Below are 17259 nucleotides of genomic sequence, written 5' to 3' on the forward strand. Positions count from 1 at the left end.
TTGTCATATTTGGGGGTCCAGATCACTAGTTAGGCAAGTAAGAATGGGCGGGGGGGTTTGCTAGAAAATTACTTAGAACCCCCAAACATTATATATTTTTTTTAACAGAGACCCAAGAGAATAAAATAGAGGGCGTTGCAATTTTTTATTAGGCACTGTATTTTTTTAAACACTGTTTTTTTTTTTTGTTGTTGTTGGGGGGGGGGGGATACATTTATTAATTTTTAATGCAAAAAGACACCATTTTTTTTTTTTTAAGTCTGCGGCGTGTGAAACACACCCAAAATCTCCAACCGGTGCCAAAAAAAAGTGCACACACATAAAGAGTGACACAAAACGTGCGTTACGAAACGGGTGTTACACTGATCCTCCTTAGGAAGGGCCTTACCCTGATCCCCCGGGGCGTTAGGCTCCAGACAGCGACTGAGGTACTTCACTGGGTCCAATCTGGGCCGAAACCAGACGGACCCCCTTTCTCTGGAAGGTCTGCCGAAACAGACCCACCCAAGTACTCGGTGGGGCTCCCCCCCCTCCCGAACGGAGACCCCATGAGAAAGGGTGAACCAAGCCAGAAGGCCATGTCCGCCCCCCTCCCAAGACTTTCAGGGTAGGCCCGAGGACCCGCATCCCTACTCATCGCACTGTGACAAAACGTGCAACACAATGCAAAAAGACACAATATATAACCCAATTCTTTGGTATAGTATAAAAAAGATGATGTTATGCCGAGTAAATAGATACCTAACATGTCACGTTTTTAAAACTGCGCACGCTCATGGCGACAAACTACGATACTTAAAGAGGAACTGCAGTCTGCTCACATCATTTTATTTTTATTTATTACAGGTATTTATATAGCGCCGTCAATTTACGCAGCTCTTTACATACACGTCCTACATTCACATCAGTCCCTAACCCTCAAGGAGCTTACAACCTAAGGTCCCTAACTCACATTCATATACTAGGGCCAATTTTAGACAGGATCCGATTAATATATATATATATATATATATATATATATATATGTATATATATATATATATATATATATATAATATAATTTGTAATAAAAACATCTTTGCCATTCTGAAGCTCCCCGCCAACCACTTTGCATATTATTTTATATATAGTGTGATTCTGTACTTGCAAAATATGCTGCAAAAATTCCTTTTCAGCCTTTTCTGAGGGTGGGTTTATTTAGTGGGCCCCAACCTCCCCAGCACCAGGGGCAGTCTTGCAGAAGACAACCCCACCACGGACTGGTCTGTTATCGGGGAAGGGTGTGTGTGTGTGCAGCCTGAATCTGAAGTCATCTGATGTCAGCTCAGTATGAAGGCCCCCAGGACATGGTGATCTCTCTCCTATAGACCATAGCGGTGTACAGGTCTTACCAGTGCTCTGACGATCCTGTCCTTGGCCTGGCTCCTTTTCCCCGCTCTTTCTTGTCCCCCTTCTCATCTCTCTTCCTCTTCTTCCCGCGTGCGCTAACAGGACCCCAGAAAGGGAAGGGGGCAGTGGTACTGGGAGAAGGGGAGCAGGTGCCCTCTGGTGGTTTGAGGGTGGTAGTGCAGGTGGTGCTGACTTGCTCGCCCTTCTGGCCCCCAGCAGGCCACGGACTAGCACTGTTCCACGGCCCAGGGGTTGGGGACCTCTGGGTTAACCCTTTCAGGGCCAAAGTACCCATAGTCGGAGTTGGAGGCTTTTCCCCAACCCAAGAACTCTCAGAGCTTTCAAATTCTGGGACCCATATCAGGACTTAATTATCGATCTATCCTTATTGGATCTATGCCTATTGGACACCCCCCCCCCCATATCTGTCATCCAATGGACCAGCCAATCTACCAATCAAGGATCATCAGAATCCCATAAAAACTCCTCTTAGCAGCCCCTGAGGTGACCAAATGCAAAACTCTAGAACATAAAATAAAATGACAAACTTGAAGTGATGATGTTGCATTGACCGGGACCAATAGGTCTTCTATGGGAAAGGTGGCCCTGGGACATTTTCTATGTACTGTGTACTCTACGTATCTCATGGATGCTTGCACATTTGATAAATATTCAGGGTTGTAAACAAGAAATTTGAAACATTGTTATTATTTTTTTTCTCTTTCAGAGGGGCTGGCAGTTGGTGTAGGCTTTGGCGCCATTGGGAAAACTGCGTCCGCCACTTTTGAGAGTGCCAGGTAAGGCTATTAAGTATGTTAAGCTCAGAATTTATTATTATTGTTGAGAAAGGGACATAAAAAAAAACGTTGTTTTGATTTAGTTTCCTCATTAGAAGTCTTTAAACTTTACTTAAAGCCACCATTGTTGGAATCTTTTGGCCATTTGGGTTGGTTTTTGATGGGTTTTTAATATTTGTTGATTTCATTTGATGATGTAAACAACACCCAACTGAGTTCTGCATAAGCTAATGCTAGATTTAAATTGTGCCTGTTCCTAAAGTGCACCTGTCAAAGCCCCTTCAACATGTGGTCAAGCTAGAGCTGGAGGAGGCACTTGCTTTATTTTATTTTTTTTTTAGATGACTCCACTTTTGCACGCTCATATCTTGGGTCTTAACTTCTCCGGCATTTGTGCTTTTTCTCATCTAGTTCAATCCCACTATGTATCATTATGGGCGGGGCAGGTTCTGGGGGTGGTATAGCTTCAAAAACAGGCCAAGCTCATGGTAAAGTGTGCGCCTAACACCATGAGGCTCCTTGGGCACGTAGAAGAGGGAGCGGTTTACCACTTGTCTATTGGACACTCCCCCCACCCTCTTCCTGCCCAGGCCTATTTTCAGCTTTCAGCGCAGTCGCACTTTGAATGACAATTGGGCGGCCATGGAACACTGTACCCATATGATATTTTTATCATTTTTTTTAGACAGATAGAGCTTTCTTTTGGTGGTATTTAATCACTACTGGGTTTTTTATTTTTTTGTGATGCCTGTGGGCGCAAACTAGCGGCGTGTCCAGCAGCAAGTCATATGATGTCCCCCAGAAGGAGGAGCATCCCGCCTGGCCATCAATCTGCTACTGGCCGGGCGAGAACTTGTTCAAAAAGAAAGGTACTAGTTCATTGTTGGTGAAGGGTCTCATCTATCCAGGCCGTGGTATAGCTAGTAGTTAGTCACACTCAAATTGAATGTCGTTTCGTAGCTTATCCAAGCCACTTCTACACTTCCAAACTCAACCTTTTTCTCTGTATCCTCATAGCAGTCTCCCTTGTAACTTTGAGGCCTTCCTTAGACACATGGCAGTCTCTCTCTTGTCACATGGCAGTCTCTCTCTTGTCACATGGCAGTCTCTCTCCTGTCACATGGCAGTCTCTCTCCTGTCACACGGCAGTCTCTCTCCTGTTACGTGGCAGTCTCTCTCTTGTCACGTGGCAGTCTCTCTCTTGTCACGTGGCAGTCTCTCTCTTGTCACGTGGCAGTCTCTCTTGTCACGTGGCAGTCTCTCTTGTTACGTGGCAGTCTCTCTCTCTTGTCACGTGGCAGTCTCTCTCTCTTGTCACGTGGCAGTCTCTCTTGTCACGTGGCAGTCTCTCTTGTCACGTGGCAGTCTCTCTCTCTTGTCACGTGGCAGTCTCTCTTGTCACATGGCAGTCTCTCTCTCTTGTCACATGGCAGTCTCTCTCTCTTGTCACATGGCAGTCTCTCTTGTCACATGGCAGTCTCTCTTGTCACATGGCAGTCTCTTTTGTCACATGGCAGTCTCTTTTGTCACATGGCAGTCTCTCTTGTCACATGGCAGTCTCTTTTGTCACATGGCAGTCTCTCTCTCTTGTCACATGGCAGTCTCTCTCTCTTGTCACATGACAGTCTCTCTCTCTTGTCACATGACAGTCTCTCTCTCCTGTCACATGGCAGTCTCTCCTGTCACATGTGTACAAAAGGGAGCTGGCTGGAGCATTGGATCAGCCCCCTCTTCATTTCATGTGGGTTATGTCCGAGGACGCCTAAGCTTCTATATGGAGAAGATGCCCCGGGGAAAGAACCGCTAGGATTACACCTTCTGTCCACCCTTGGTGTCCTACCTCCACTGCCAGTGAGCAACTTAAGCCTGTTTGACCCATACAGCATACGCTCTGTGGGTCCCAACTTTCTGGTAAGCCTCCAGTCATTCGGGTGGTGGTTTTGCACAAGTGTATACTAACACACATCGGATTTACTTGAAGGTTTCCACGATCATACATATTGGTGTTCATCATTATCGCAACAATTTTGTTTATTGCACGCTTTTATTCAATTTTTGGACAGTTTTATTACTATCTATTTGTCGATTCACATGGTGACCTTAAGGGCTTATACTATGATGGACTTTTTGTGTATTTAATATGGACATTCACTAACATGCAACACTAACTTTTGAATTATTTCTTTATTGCATGTGTCATTGCATCATTCATTTTTTATATTTTTGTATCACATATTAGCGCTACACTTGGTTGTATAAGATCTCCTGTCACATGGCAGTCTCTCTCTCTCTCGTCACATGGCAGTCCCTATCTCTTGTCACGTGGCAGTCTCTCCTGTCACGTGGCAGTCTCTCTCTCCTGTCACATGTCAGTCTCTCTCTCTTGTTACGTGGCAGTCTCTCTCTTGTCATGTGGCAGTCTCTCTCTCTTTTTACGTGGAAGTCTCTCTCTCTTGTCACGTGACAGTCTCTTGTCACATGGCAGTCTCTTGTCACGTGGCAGTCTCTCTCTCTTGTCGCGTGGCAGTCTCTCCTGTCACGTGGCAGTCTCTCTCACTTGTCACGTGGCAGTCTCTCTTGTCACATGGCAGTCTCTCTCTCTTGTCACATGGCAATCTCTCCTGTCACATGGCAGTCTCTCCTGTCACATGGCAGTCTCCCTCTCTCTCGTCACATGGCAGTCTTTCTCTCCTGTCACGTGGCAGTCTCTCTTGTCACATGGCAGTCTCTCTCTCCTGTCACGTGGCAGTCTCTCTCTCTTGTCACGTGGCAGTCTCACTCTCTTGTCACGTGGCAGTCTCTCTCTTGTCACGTGGCAGTTTCTCTCTCTTGTCACGTGGCAGTCTCTCTTGTCACGTGGCAGTCTCTCTTGTCACATGGCAGTCTCTCTCTCTTGTCACATGGCAGTCTCTCTTGTCACATGGCAGTCTCTCTTGTCACATGGCAGTCTCTTTTGTCACATGGCAGTCTCTCTCTCTTGTCACATGGCAGTCTCTCTCCTGTTACGTGGCAGTCTCTCTCTTGTCACGTGGCAGTCTCTCTCTTGTCACGTGGCAGTCTCTCTCTTGTCATGTGGCAGTCTCTCTCTTGTCACGTGGCAGTCTCTCTCTTGTCACGTGGCAGTCTCTCTTGTCACGTGGCAGTCTCTCTTGTTACGTGGCAGTCTCTCTCTCTTGTCACGTGGCAGTCTCTCTCTCTTGTCACGTGGCAGTCTCTCTCTCTTGTCACGTGGCAGTCTCTCTTGTCACGTGGCAGTCTCTCTCTCTTGTCACGTGGCAGTCTCTCTTGTCACGTGGCAGTCTCTCTTGTCACGTGGCAGTCTCTCTCTCTTGTCACGTGGCAGTCTCTCTTGTCACATGGCAGTCTCTTTTGTCACATGGCAGTCTCTTTTGTCACATGGCAGTCTCTCTCTCTTGTCACATGACAGTCTCTCTCTCTTGTCACATGACAGTCTCTCTCTCCTGTCACATGGCAGTCTCTCCTGTCACATGTGTACAAAAGGGAGCTGGCTGGAGCATTGGATCAGCCCCCTCTTCATTTCATGTGGGTTATGTCCGAGGACGCCTAAGCTTCTATATGGAGAAGATGCCCCGGGGAAAGAACCGCTAGGATTACACCTTCTGTCCACCCTTGGTGTCCTACCTCCACTGCCAGTGAGCAACTTAAGCCTGTTTGACCCATACAGCATACGCTCTGTGGGTCCCAACTTTCTGGTAAGCCTCCAGTCATTAGGGTGGTGGTTTTGCACAAGTGTATACTAACACACATCGGATTTACTTGAAGGTTTCCACGATCATACATATTGGTGTTCATCATTATCGCAACAATTTTGTTTATTGCACGCTTTTATTCAATTTTTGGACAGTTTTATTACTATCTATTTGTCGATTCACATGGTGACCTTAAGGGCTTATACTATGATGGACTTTTTGTGTATTTAATATGGACATTCACTAACATGCAACACTAACTTTTGAATTATTTCTTTATTGCATGTGTCATTGCATCATTCATTTTTTATATTTTTGTATCACATATTAGCGCTACACTTGGTTGTATAAGATCTCCTGTCACATGGCAGTCTCTCTCTCTCTCTCGTCACATGGCAGTCCCTCTCTCTTGTCACGTGGCAGTCTCTCCTGTCACGTGGCAGTCTCTCCTGTCACGTGGCAGTCTCTCCTGTCACGTGGCAGTCTCTCTCTCTTGTCACGTGGCAGTCTCTCTCTTGTCACGTGGCAGTCTCTCTCTTGTCACGTGGCAGTCTCTCTCTTGTCACGTGGCAGTCTCTCTCTTGTCACGTGGCAGTCTCTCTCTCTTTTTACGTGGAAGTCTCTCTCTCTTGTCACGTGACAGTCTCTTGTCACATGGCAGTCTCTTGTCACGTGGCAGTCTCTCTCTCTTGTCGCGTGGCAGTCTCTCCTGTCACGTGGCAGTCTCTCTCACTTGTCACGTGGCAGTCTCTCTTGTCACATGGCAGTCTCTCTCTCTTGTCACATGGCAATCTCTCCTGTCACATGGCAGTCTCTCCTGTCACATGGCAGTCTCCCTCTCTCTCGTCACATGGCAGTCTTTCTCTCCTGTCACGTGGCAGTCTCTCTTGTCACATGGCAGTCTCTCTCTCCTGTCACGTGGCAGTCTCTCTCTCTTGTCACGTGGCAGTCTCTCTCTCTTGTCACGTGGCAGTCTCTCTCTCTTGTCACGTGGCAGTCTCACTCTCTTGTCACGTGGCAGTCTCTCTCGTCACGTGGCAGTTTCTCTCTCTTGTCATGTGGCAGTCTCTCTCTCTCTCTCTCTCTCTCTCTCTCTCTCTCTCTTGTCACGTGGCAGTCTCTCTCTTGTCACATGGCAGTCTCTCCGCTAGCATAGTCTATTGTCCTTACATGTTCTTAGCGCAGGATAGGAGAATTTGGTTCATATCCACATCACAAACACTGATCACGCACGGGACCTGTCAGATTTTCTTCCCCTTAAATTACCTCCTTTCTCATAGACGTGTACAAGTTCTCTTCTCGTATGTTAAATCGCTCCTTCATTTATTCCTTTAAATACCGTAATTTCCCCCAGATAAAAGATGAGCATTAAAGAGAATTCGTCATCAAAAATCGCGTTTAATCCCACGGCCGTCTCTTCGCGGCTCGGCGTAAAACGGAATGTGGATGTCTTCTCGGCGCTGATAGAAATTAGCATTCCTTTCGTTGAAGACTTTCCATACGTTCCTCGTGAAGCCGCGTCTGGCCTGATTGTACATTCTCTTTGGAGTGTCACTCAGGGGGGGCCGCGGTGCTGTTAACAGGCTACTGCTATTCAGGGAATGGCGTCTATCCCGCTGGCCGGTAAATTGGTTCAACTGAAGGATATCTTCTGCCGCTACTCAGAACACTCAACATCCAAAGGATTCGGATCTAAAGATCACCCATACATGTCTTCCAACATACAAATGTTAGAAGACAGGTCACACATCACCGCGTTCTTGGCGATCGGAATTTCCGACAAGATTTGTGTGACCGCGTGTATGCAAGACAAGTTTTAGCCAACATCCGTCGGAAAAAAAATATGGATTTTGTTGTCGGAATGTGCGATCGTGTGTACGCGGCATAGGACTTCCAGGTATTTACAGTGGGGAAAAATAATGATTAGTTCCCCTGCAGATTGTGTAAGTTTGCCCACTTACAAAGAAATGAAGGGTCTATCATTTTTACCATAGGTGTATTTTATATGATAGAGACAGAATATCAACCAAAAATCCAGAAAAAACACACGATACAAATGTTATAAATTAAGTTGCAGTTCAGTGAGTAAAATAAGTATTTGATCTCCTACCAACCAACAATAATTCTGGCTCCCACAGACTGGCTACAGTAGGTGCTCATGTGGTACACAGATTAGACCTGTCAATGTAAGAAGGTTCTCCTAACGACAACTCGTTATGTGTATAAAAGACACCTGTCTACAGAATCTCTTTCTTCCATTCAAACCTCACCATCATGGACAAGACCAAAGAGCTGTCAGAGGACGTCAGGGACAAGATTGTAGACCTGCACAAGGCTGGAATGGGCTACAAGACCATCAGCCATAAGCTTGGTGAGAAGGAGACAACTGTTGGAGCGACTATTGGCAAATGGAAGAAATACAAAATAACCATCAATCGCCCTCAGTCTGGAGCTCTATGTAAGATTTTGCCTCATGGGGTGAGGATGATCATGAGAAAAGTGAGGGATCAGCCCAGAACTACACAGGAGGAGCTTGTGAATGATCGGACGGCAGTTGGTACCACAGTCACCAAACAAATCATTGGTAACACAATACGCCGCCATGGATTAAAATCCTGCAGCGCCGCTGAGGCCCCCCTCCTCAAGAAGACACATGTAGAGGCTCATCTGAAGTTTGCCAAAAACATCTAAATGATTCAGAGAAGGATTGAGAGAAAGTGCTGTGGTCAGATGAGACCAAAATTGAGCTCTTTGGCATTAACTCAACTCGCCGTGTTTGGAGGAAGAAAAATGCTGACTATGACCCTAAGAACACCATCCCTACAGTCAAGCACGGAGGTGGAAACGTTATGCTTTGGGTCTGTTTCTCTGCTAAAGGTACAAGACCGACTTTGCCGCATTGAGGGGCCAATGGACGGGGCCATGTATTGTAAAATCTTGGATAAGAACCTTCTTCCCTCAGCCAGAACACTGAAGATGCATTGTGGATGGTTTTTCCAGCACAACAATGACCCAAAACATACGGCCAAGGCAGCAAAGGAGTGGCTCAAGAAGAAGCACATTAAGGTCATGGAGTGGCCTAGCCAGTCTCCAGACCTTAATCCTATAGAAAATTTATGGAGGGAGCTGAAACTTCCAATTGTCAAGAAACCTTAAGGATTTAGAGAAGATCTGTAAAGAAGAGTGGACCAAAATCCCTTCTGAGATGTGTGCAAACCTGATCACCAACTACAAGAAACGTCTTTTCTCCGTGCTTGCCAGCAAGGGTTTCTCCACTAAGTACTAAGTCATGTTTTGCTTGGGGATCAAATACTTATTTTACTCACTGAACTGCAACTCCATTTACAACTTTTGTATCATGTGTTTTTTCCTGGATTTTTGGTTGATATTCTGTCTCCATCATTAAAAATACACTTATGACAAAAATTATAGAACCTTCATTTCTTTGTAAGTGGGCAAACTTGCGGAATCTGCAGGGGGTCGAATAAGTATTTTTCTCCACTGTATTCCCTCTCACAGAGATCACAGGACGCCGCGCCTCCCCCCCCGACAATGCCTTCATCTGCGAAAGGGATATCACCGCTCCAGGTAAATCAAATTGGGATGATCTCCCCTAGTTTTCAAGCCACAGGTGCTAGCAATGCTTAAAGCAATGAAAATGAGAAAAATTCTGGACAGCCGCACTCCAAAACAGTAGCCTTTATTCGTCAAGAAAAATCAAAAATACATGCCACAGCAGAACGGACAGAAGAGCTGACGCGTTTCACACTATCAAACAGTGCTTAATCATAGCTACGATTAAGCACTGTTTGATAGTGTGAAACGCGTCAGCTCTTCTGTCCGTTCTGCTGTGGCATGTATTTTTGATTTTTCTTGACGAACAAAGGCTACTTTTTTGGAGTGCAGCTGTCTAGAATTTTTCTCATTGTCAGTGCCTTCATCTGCTTATTTTTTTCTCCAGAACGATGGCACTATCTCTGTTCAGGCATCATCGAGGGTCACCATCTTCTTCCCGGACCGAGATGCCAGCTGTCCTAAAACGCATTGCACTGACCCGCATAGGGCAGTGGCACCCTCTGTGGTTTGGCGTGTTTGCAGTTGCGTTGGAATGGCAATAACATTTTAGCAGCACAGCCTTGCGTCTCCTAAAGGATGACGGGTTTTTGTGCGTGTTTCAGAAAGCGCGCATTTTTGTGGACCTTCCTATCGGGTGCAAATTGTGAATACTGGAAATGACTCCTATTAAAAAAAAAAAAAAAAAAAAAGACTCTTGGCTTATTACTGAGCAATCTGTGTGACCTCACAAACCTGATGAATACGCCTTGTGTTTCCGCATTGTACATGTGGGGATCAATATCACACTGAATAATGAATGAACAGACAAACCAGATGTCTAATTTAAATTGAATGTCTAATTCATTGCTGATTACTATAAATCAGTACTTGGTCTCCCTCTCCCGGCACCCCGGGGGGGAGGGCCACCTTTTAGGGCAGAGACGCGGTCGGCGATGAGCGGTCGCCTTGTCTGCGCAGGTTTCTGGTTTGTTGGTGAACGCCGTGTACCGGAGTTCCCTCCGCAGAACAGGTGGGATGCGTGGAACAGCTGGACCCCGATTAGGTTACTCCAGGTTTTCTCCAAGCGGGATACCATGACATCACAGCTCACCGTCCATATGTTCAGATTAACTCCCGAGCGCCGCCATCGCATGAAAATGTATTGATTTCTACTACGCTCCTCTGTAACCCGACACTCGCCGCGGATCCCGTACGCTTTATTTGTGGTATTGGCTCATTCAGCAGAAGGCGCGCTGCGATCCGTGTTTGGTTACAGCGGTTTAGGCTGAGCATTTTGTTTTATATGGTTTAGACAGGCAGGGGTCCAAATTTCAGAGATTTCCCGCTGGAATAACCACAAAACATCGGAGTATTTACAGGGCAAGAAAAAATGATCATATTACTAATTATTTATATTGAGATGTAAATCTTGCATATCGTCACCATTTATTTTATAATTACTTTTTTTTTTTTTTTTTACATATTTTATATTTATGTATATTCTATTTTATATATATATATATATATATATATATATATATAAAATGTGTGTGTGTACTGTAAATGCTGAGGGGAGAGGGTGTTATTATAGTCTGTCTGCCTCTGACCACCAAAGGTGGTGTTGGGGGGGGGGGTCTTATTAAGATTCAAATGTTATTACTGGGAAAGTGGGGGTTCTTATTAGAGTCTAACCCCACCACTGTCCACCAGTACTGGGAAGGTGGGGGGTTCTTAGTACAATCTAAGCTTGCCACAGACCACCAATACTAGAGAGGTGGGGGGGGGGCTCTTAAGATTGTCTGCCACCAATGTTCGGGGCAAGGGGTCATTCTAAGCTTACCACTGACCACCATTACTATGAAGGTGGGAGGTTCTTTGTACATTCTACATCTGCCATTGACCACCAATACTGGGCAGGTGGGGGGTTCTTTGTACAGTCTACATCTGTCATTGACCACCAATACTGGGAAGGTGGGGGGTTCTTTGTACAGTCTACATCTGTCATTGACCACCAATACTGGGAAGGTAGGGGGTTCTTTGTACAGTCTACATCTGCCATTGACCACCAATACTGGGAAGGTGGGAGGTTCTTTGTAGTCTACATCTGCCATTGACCACCAATACTGGCAAGGTGGGGGGGTTCTTTGTACAGTCTATATCTGCCATTGACCACCAATACTGGGCAGGTTCTTTGTACAGTCTACATCTGCCATTGACCCCCAATACTGGGAAGGTAGGGTGTTCTTTGTACAGTCTACATCTGCCATTGACCACCAATACTGGGAAAGTGGGGGGTTCTTTGTACAGTCTACATCTGCCATTGACCACCAATACTGGGAAGGTAGGGGGTTCTTTGTACAGTCTACATCTGCCATTGACCACCAATACTGGGAAAGTGGGGGGTTCTTTGTACAGTCTACATCTGCCATTGACCACCAATACTGGGAAAGTGGGGGGTTCTTTGTACAGTCTACATCTGCCATTGACCACCAATACTGGGAAGGTGGGGGGTTCTTTGTACAGTCTGCATCTGCCATTGACCACCAATACTGGGAAGGTGGGAGGTTCTTTGTACAGTCTGCATCTGCCATTGACCACCAATACTGGGAAAGTGGGGGGTTCTTTGTACAGTCTACATCTGCCATTGACCACCAATACTGGGCAGGTGGGGGGGTTCTTTGTAAAGTCTACATCTGCCATTGACCACCAATACTGGGCAGGTGGGGGGGTTCTTTGTAAAGTCTACATCTGCCATTGACCACCAATACTGGGCAGGTGGGGGGTTCTTTGTACAGTCTACATCTGCCACTGATCCCCATTACTGTGTATATATACGCAGTGGGGAAAATAATGATTTGATCCCCTGCAGATTGTGTAAGTTTGCCCACTTACAAAGAAGTGAAGGATCTATCATTTTTATCATAGGTGTATTTTATATGACAGAGACAGAATATGAACCAAAAATCCAGAAAAAAACACGATACAAATGTTATAAATTGAGTTGCAGTTCAGTGAGTAAAATAAGTATTTGATCCCCTACCAACCAACAATAATTCTGGGTCCCACAGACTGGCTACAGTAGGTGCTCATGTGGTACACAGATTAGTCCTGTCAATATAAGAAGGTTCTCCTAATGACAACTCGTTATGTGTATAAAAGACACCTGTCCACAGAATCTCTTTCTTTCATTCAAACCTCACCATCATGGGCAAGACCAAAGAGCTGTCAGAGGACGTCAGGGACAAGATTGTAGACCTGCACAAGGCTGGAATGGGCTACAAGACCATCAGCAAGAAGCTTGGTGAGAAGGAGACAACTGTTGGAAAAAATTTCGCAAATGGAAGAAATACAAAGTAACCATCAATCGCTCTCGGTCTGGAGCTCCATGCAAGATTTCATGGGGTGAGGATGATCATGAGAAAAGTGAGGGATCAGCCCAGAACTACACAGGAGGAGCTTGTGAATGATCTCAAGGCAGTTGGTACCACAGTCACCAAACAAACCATTGGTAACACAATACGCCGCCATGGATTGAAATTCTGCAGCGCCCGCAAGGTTCCCTCCCTCAGGAAGACACATGTACAGGCCCATCTGAAGTTTACCAATGAACATCTAAATGATTCAGAGAAGGTGTTGTGGTCAGATGAGACCAAAATTGAGCTCTTTGGCATTAACTTGACTCGCCGTGTTTGATGGAAGAAAACTGCTGACTATGACCCTAAGAACACCATCCCTACAGTCAAGCACGGAGGTGGAAACATGATGCTTTGGGGCTTTTTCTCTGCTAAAGGTACAGGCCAACTTTGCCGCTTTGAGGGGCCATGTATTGTAAAATATTGGATGAGATTCTTCTTCCCTCAGCCAGAACACTGAAGATGGGTCATGGATGGGTCTTCCAGCATGACAATGACCCAAAACATACCGCCAAGGCAACAAAGGAGTGGCTCAAGAAGAAGCACATTAAGGTCATGGAGTGGTCTAGCCAGTCTCCAGACCTTAATCCTATAGAAAATTCATGGAGGGACCTGAAACTTCGAGTTGCCAAGCGACAGCCAAGAAACCTTAAGGATTTAGAGAAGATCTGTAAAGAAGAGTGGACCAAAATCCCTCCTGAGATGTGTGCAAACCTGGTCACCAACTACAAGAAACGTCTTACCTCTTGCTTGGGGATCAGATACTTTTTTTACTCGCTGAACTGCAACTCAATTTAGAACATTTGGGGTTTTTTTGGATTTATGGTTGATATTCTGTCTCTCATGAAAAAAATACACCTATGATAAAAATTATAGTTGAATCAAAAAGGGCTGACCACTTGGATGCCCTTAAATAAAAGTCCTTTATTGGTTACATGGATACACGGGTACAGGCTATACACTGACGCGTTTCGGCTAAGAAGCCTTTGATGAAGGCTTCTTAGCCGAAACGCGTCAACGTATAGCCTGTACCCATGTAACCAATAAAGGACTTTTATTCAAGAGCACCTGAGTTGCCAGCCCTTTTTGATTCAAGTATTGTGATTGGGGCCTGAACGTCCTGGCTAGAGCACTGGATCACAGCTCGTGGACTTTCATATTGGCAGTGGAGCTGGGGTAACATTTTGTTTCTTCTATGATAAAAATTATAGACCCTTCATTTCTTTGTAACTGGGCAAACTTACAACATCTGCAGGGGAACAAATCATTATTTTCCCCCCACTGTATGTATGATCCGCCCGGAGTTCCAGATGTGCCGGGTACACCACGGCTCCATTCAAAAAGAAAAACAAGTGCAGTGGCCGGAGGCACACTTTAACATTTTGGCCACGTGGAGAAACATTCTTTCCTGTAACAGGATTGCTGTGTATTGATTTAGTGTCACATTGAGGATCTGTGAGGCTAAACAGGGAAAAAACTCCAGAAGTCTTTGGAACGTAAGCTGGAAAACATTTGGGATCCTGTATAATATCGGAATGCCGGTGTACTTTAGAGGGGGGGGGGGGGGGGGCAGGGGAGAATCGTGACCTGTATACTTTTCTGCCATACAGCAAAATACCAGAGTTACAATCGCTGCTGTACTTTGTGAGATCCTGCAGCACTAAACTGAGCTCTTCTTTGCTGAAGCATCCATCTCCTATGCAGCAATCGCCCCATCTGCTCCATTACATTCTCCTCCACCCTGGCAGAGACACTCATAGACCTGTAGTGGGGAGATCTGTGTACCACTGCTGCCACCGTGTGTCAGAATCTGAGAACTGCAGCCTCACTTTTGCATTGGGATCCCCAAGTGGCGTTGAAGCTTGATTGCTTCAGTTGTTGAAAGCAGGGTTGCCATTCGATTGTTTATTTATTTTTCTATATGGCCATCAAAATTACAGACATCGAAAAAATGTTATAGACCTGTTGATGTAGTCACCATGCTATAGTTCAAAATAGTTATATAATTCTACTGAAAGTGTGCAGTCACTTGGCTGAAAGTGAGAGGCTCTCTTGGAAAAAGTCCACCGTCTAAAGAGCGCCGCTCTGGAGACAAGAGGTAGACATTGCATCCTCCTTTGGTGGAGAGTGTTGGAGCTTACACCATCCTGACCCACTGCATCATGGGAGGAGGTCACATGGCCTCCCATACTTGGAAAGACTAAACATTTTCTAAAGGGATCCATTGAAGTAGTGTGGGGGGGGGGGGATGCAACGGTGAGAGCAGTGGGGAGGAGGGGGTGGGGGGGAGTTTCCAGTGACTCTTACTTTGCCCCAAATAGACAAAGTGACAGGTTCTCTTTAAATGAAGCATATCATGACATCACCAATTACAGAGACTCTACAGGGCCCCATCAATTCAACAGGGGGGGCCCAGAGGCCGAGAGAGAACTCTAAATATCTTTGGGTGCATGCACAGTAATCAAGTAATCCTCAGGAAATGTAGCCCCCCCAGCTATTAAATAAAAGTTTCCGTGGGCCCCATCAGTTCAGCAGCGAAGGGGCCAAGGCCAGATGAGGGGCTATGTACTCAGGTGAAGCAGTCCTCCATTCCTCCTTCATGCCGTGGCTCCCGACAATTGGCTCTGTGGGGCCCCACGATTTCTAAGCAAAAATCCCCCAAACACAAGTACTAGTTTGCATGCTTGCCCCCTAAGCATAGATTCCCCCCTCCTCCCAGTACAGATCCCCCCCCCCCCCCCCCCCCCCGAAAAAAAAAAATTCACCCCTCCTAGAATCAATCCTCTACCCCTAAAATATTCCCTCCTAGTACAAATCTTCTCCCCCTCTACTTTAAATCACCCCCCAGCACAAATTCGCCCCAAATCCCCCCTCCTAGTACAAATCTTCTCCCCCTCTACTTTAAATCACCCCCCTAGCACAAATTCGCCCCAAATCCCTCCCCCCTAGCACAAATCTTCTTCCCCCTCCCAACACTTTCCCCCTAAATCACCACTCTTAGCAAAATTCCCCTCCTAGAACACCTTCCCCCTACTGCCCCCCGGAATGCCCCGTTCCAACGCGAATCTGCCCCCCCTCCCCAATCTACTTGTGGCGCCCCCCCCCCCCCACCTCACATGATACCAAAGTGCCCAGGGCAGCTTCTCTTCCTGCCCATTGCTTGCCCCCCCCCCCCCCCCTCCCTTTGTGTAAATGCCACCGCATCTCTTTAATGGGGCTCTAAAGGTGTGCCGCCCCGGCCCCACCCCCCACTGGTGGCGCACACGGTGGTTCCTGGGCTCTCCTGGTTCTTTGGGGAGCCTGGTACTGCCCAAAAATTTCTCCTACAGTGAAAGCAAGAGGTCCGCAGAGAACATTCATTCCCCCCGGTGACTAATGAACCAGGAACCAACAGTATTGTGACACTTCCGGGTTGGCAGCTGTCATTCTCCAGCTAGTGTAGCAGAGGATGCAGCTAATCAAGTATGATCTGTGCTTGATTAGCTGCAGAGGAAACCTTGGGGGAGTCTGATAGGCCACTGATGTCTCCATAAAGAGAACCTGGCACCTGCCCAGTGCCATCATTAAGGGCACTGTTATCCCGCTTGTGATAGCAGCAAAGTTAAATTAAAAAAAGTAAAAAAAAAAAAAAATGTAATATAAATAAAATAATTAAAAAAAAAAACTTTAAAAGCGCCCCTGTACACACCGCAATTCAAACGCAAGGGCAAACCCGTGTATCTAAACATAATTTATATTGTAATGCGCTGCTAATGACGCCATATAAATCCTGTATAATTAGAATACGTTGCGCCACACATGACGCCGCAATCATTTTAGGGCCATAATTCACGGTTATTGCTAAACTGATCGCCTGTACAAGCATTTTAATAGTCACCTGTCGGCAAATTTAGGTACCGCCGTTTTTTTATGATTTTACCAACATGTGCAAAATTAAGGCGCGACATGCTGGGTATTTATTCACTGGACGGGAACCCTTATGCCGTGTACACACGGAACGGACCCGCCAACGGGATAACCTCCGGCGGCATTTCCGACGGGAAAAATTCAGAACTTTTTCTATATTTAAGTCCGACGTAAAAAGTCCGATGGGGCATACACGCGGTCGGAATATCCGACCAAAAGCTCCCATCTGACTTTTTCTGTCGGAAATTCCGACCGTGTGTACGCGGCATTATTTTATATCTTACAGAAATGTAGGCCTAATATTGTATTTCTTTGCATGAAAATTCGTATTCCTGTATGATAAATAGCTGAGCAAATATCATGCGACGTAAAAAAAAAAATTGCAATTGACGCTATTTTATTCTCCGGGGTCTCTGCTCTCAGGAAAAATACAGTGCCTTGAAAAAGTATTCATACCCCTTGAAATGTTCCACATTTTCTCATGTTACA

The 17259-nt window shown here is 45.9% G+C and overlaps 1 protein-coding gene across 1 annotated transcript in view; it reads left to right on the forward strand.

The window, feature by feature from the left end:
• SLC39A11 (solute carrier family 39 member 11) overlaps positions 1-17259 on the forward strand; it is a 404839-nt gene that overhangs the window by 349149 nt on the left and 38431 nt on the right. The window contains exon 6 of the mRNA XM_073606902.1: positions 2117-2186. Within this exon, the coding sequence (XP_073463003.1) occupies positions 2117-2186 (70 nt within the window). The remainder of the gene's footprint in view (positions 1-2116; positions 2187-17259) is intronic.

This window comes from Aquarana catesbeiana, linkage group LG12 (genome assembly GCF_042186555.1).
Source record: "Aquarana catesbeiana isolate 2022-GZ linkage group LG12, ASM4218655v1, whole genome shotgun sequence".
Classification (NCBI taxonomy): Eukaryota; Metazoa; Chordata; class Amphibia; order Anura; family Ranidae; genus Aquarana; species Aquarana catesbeiana.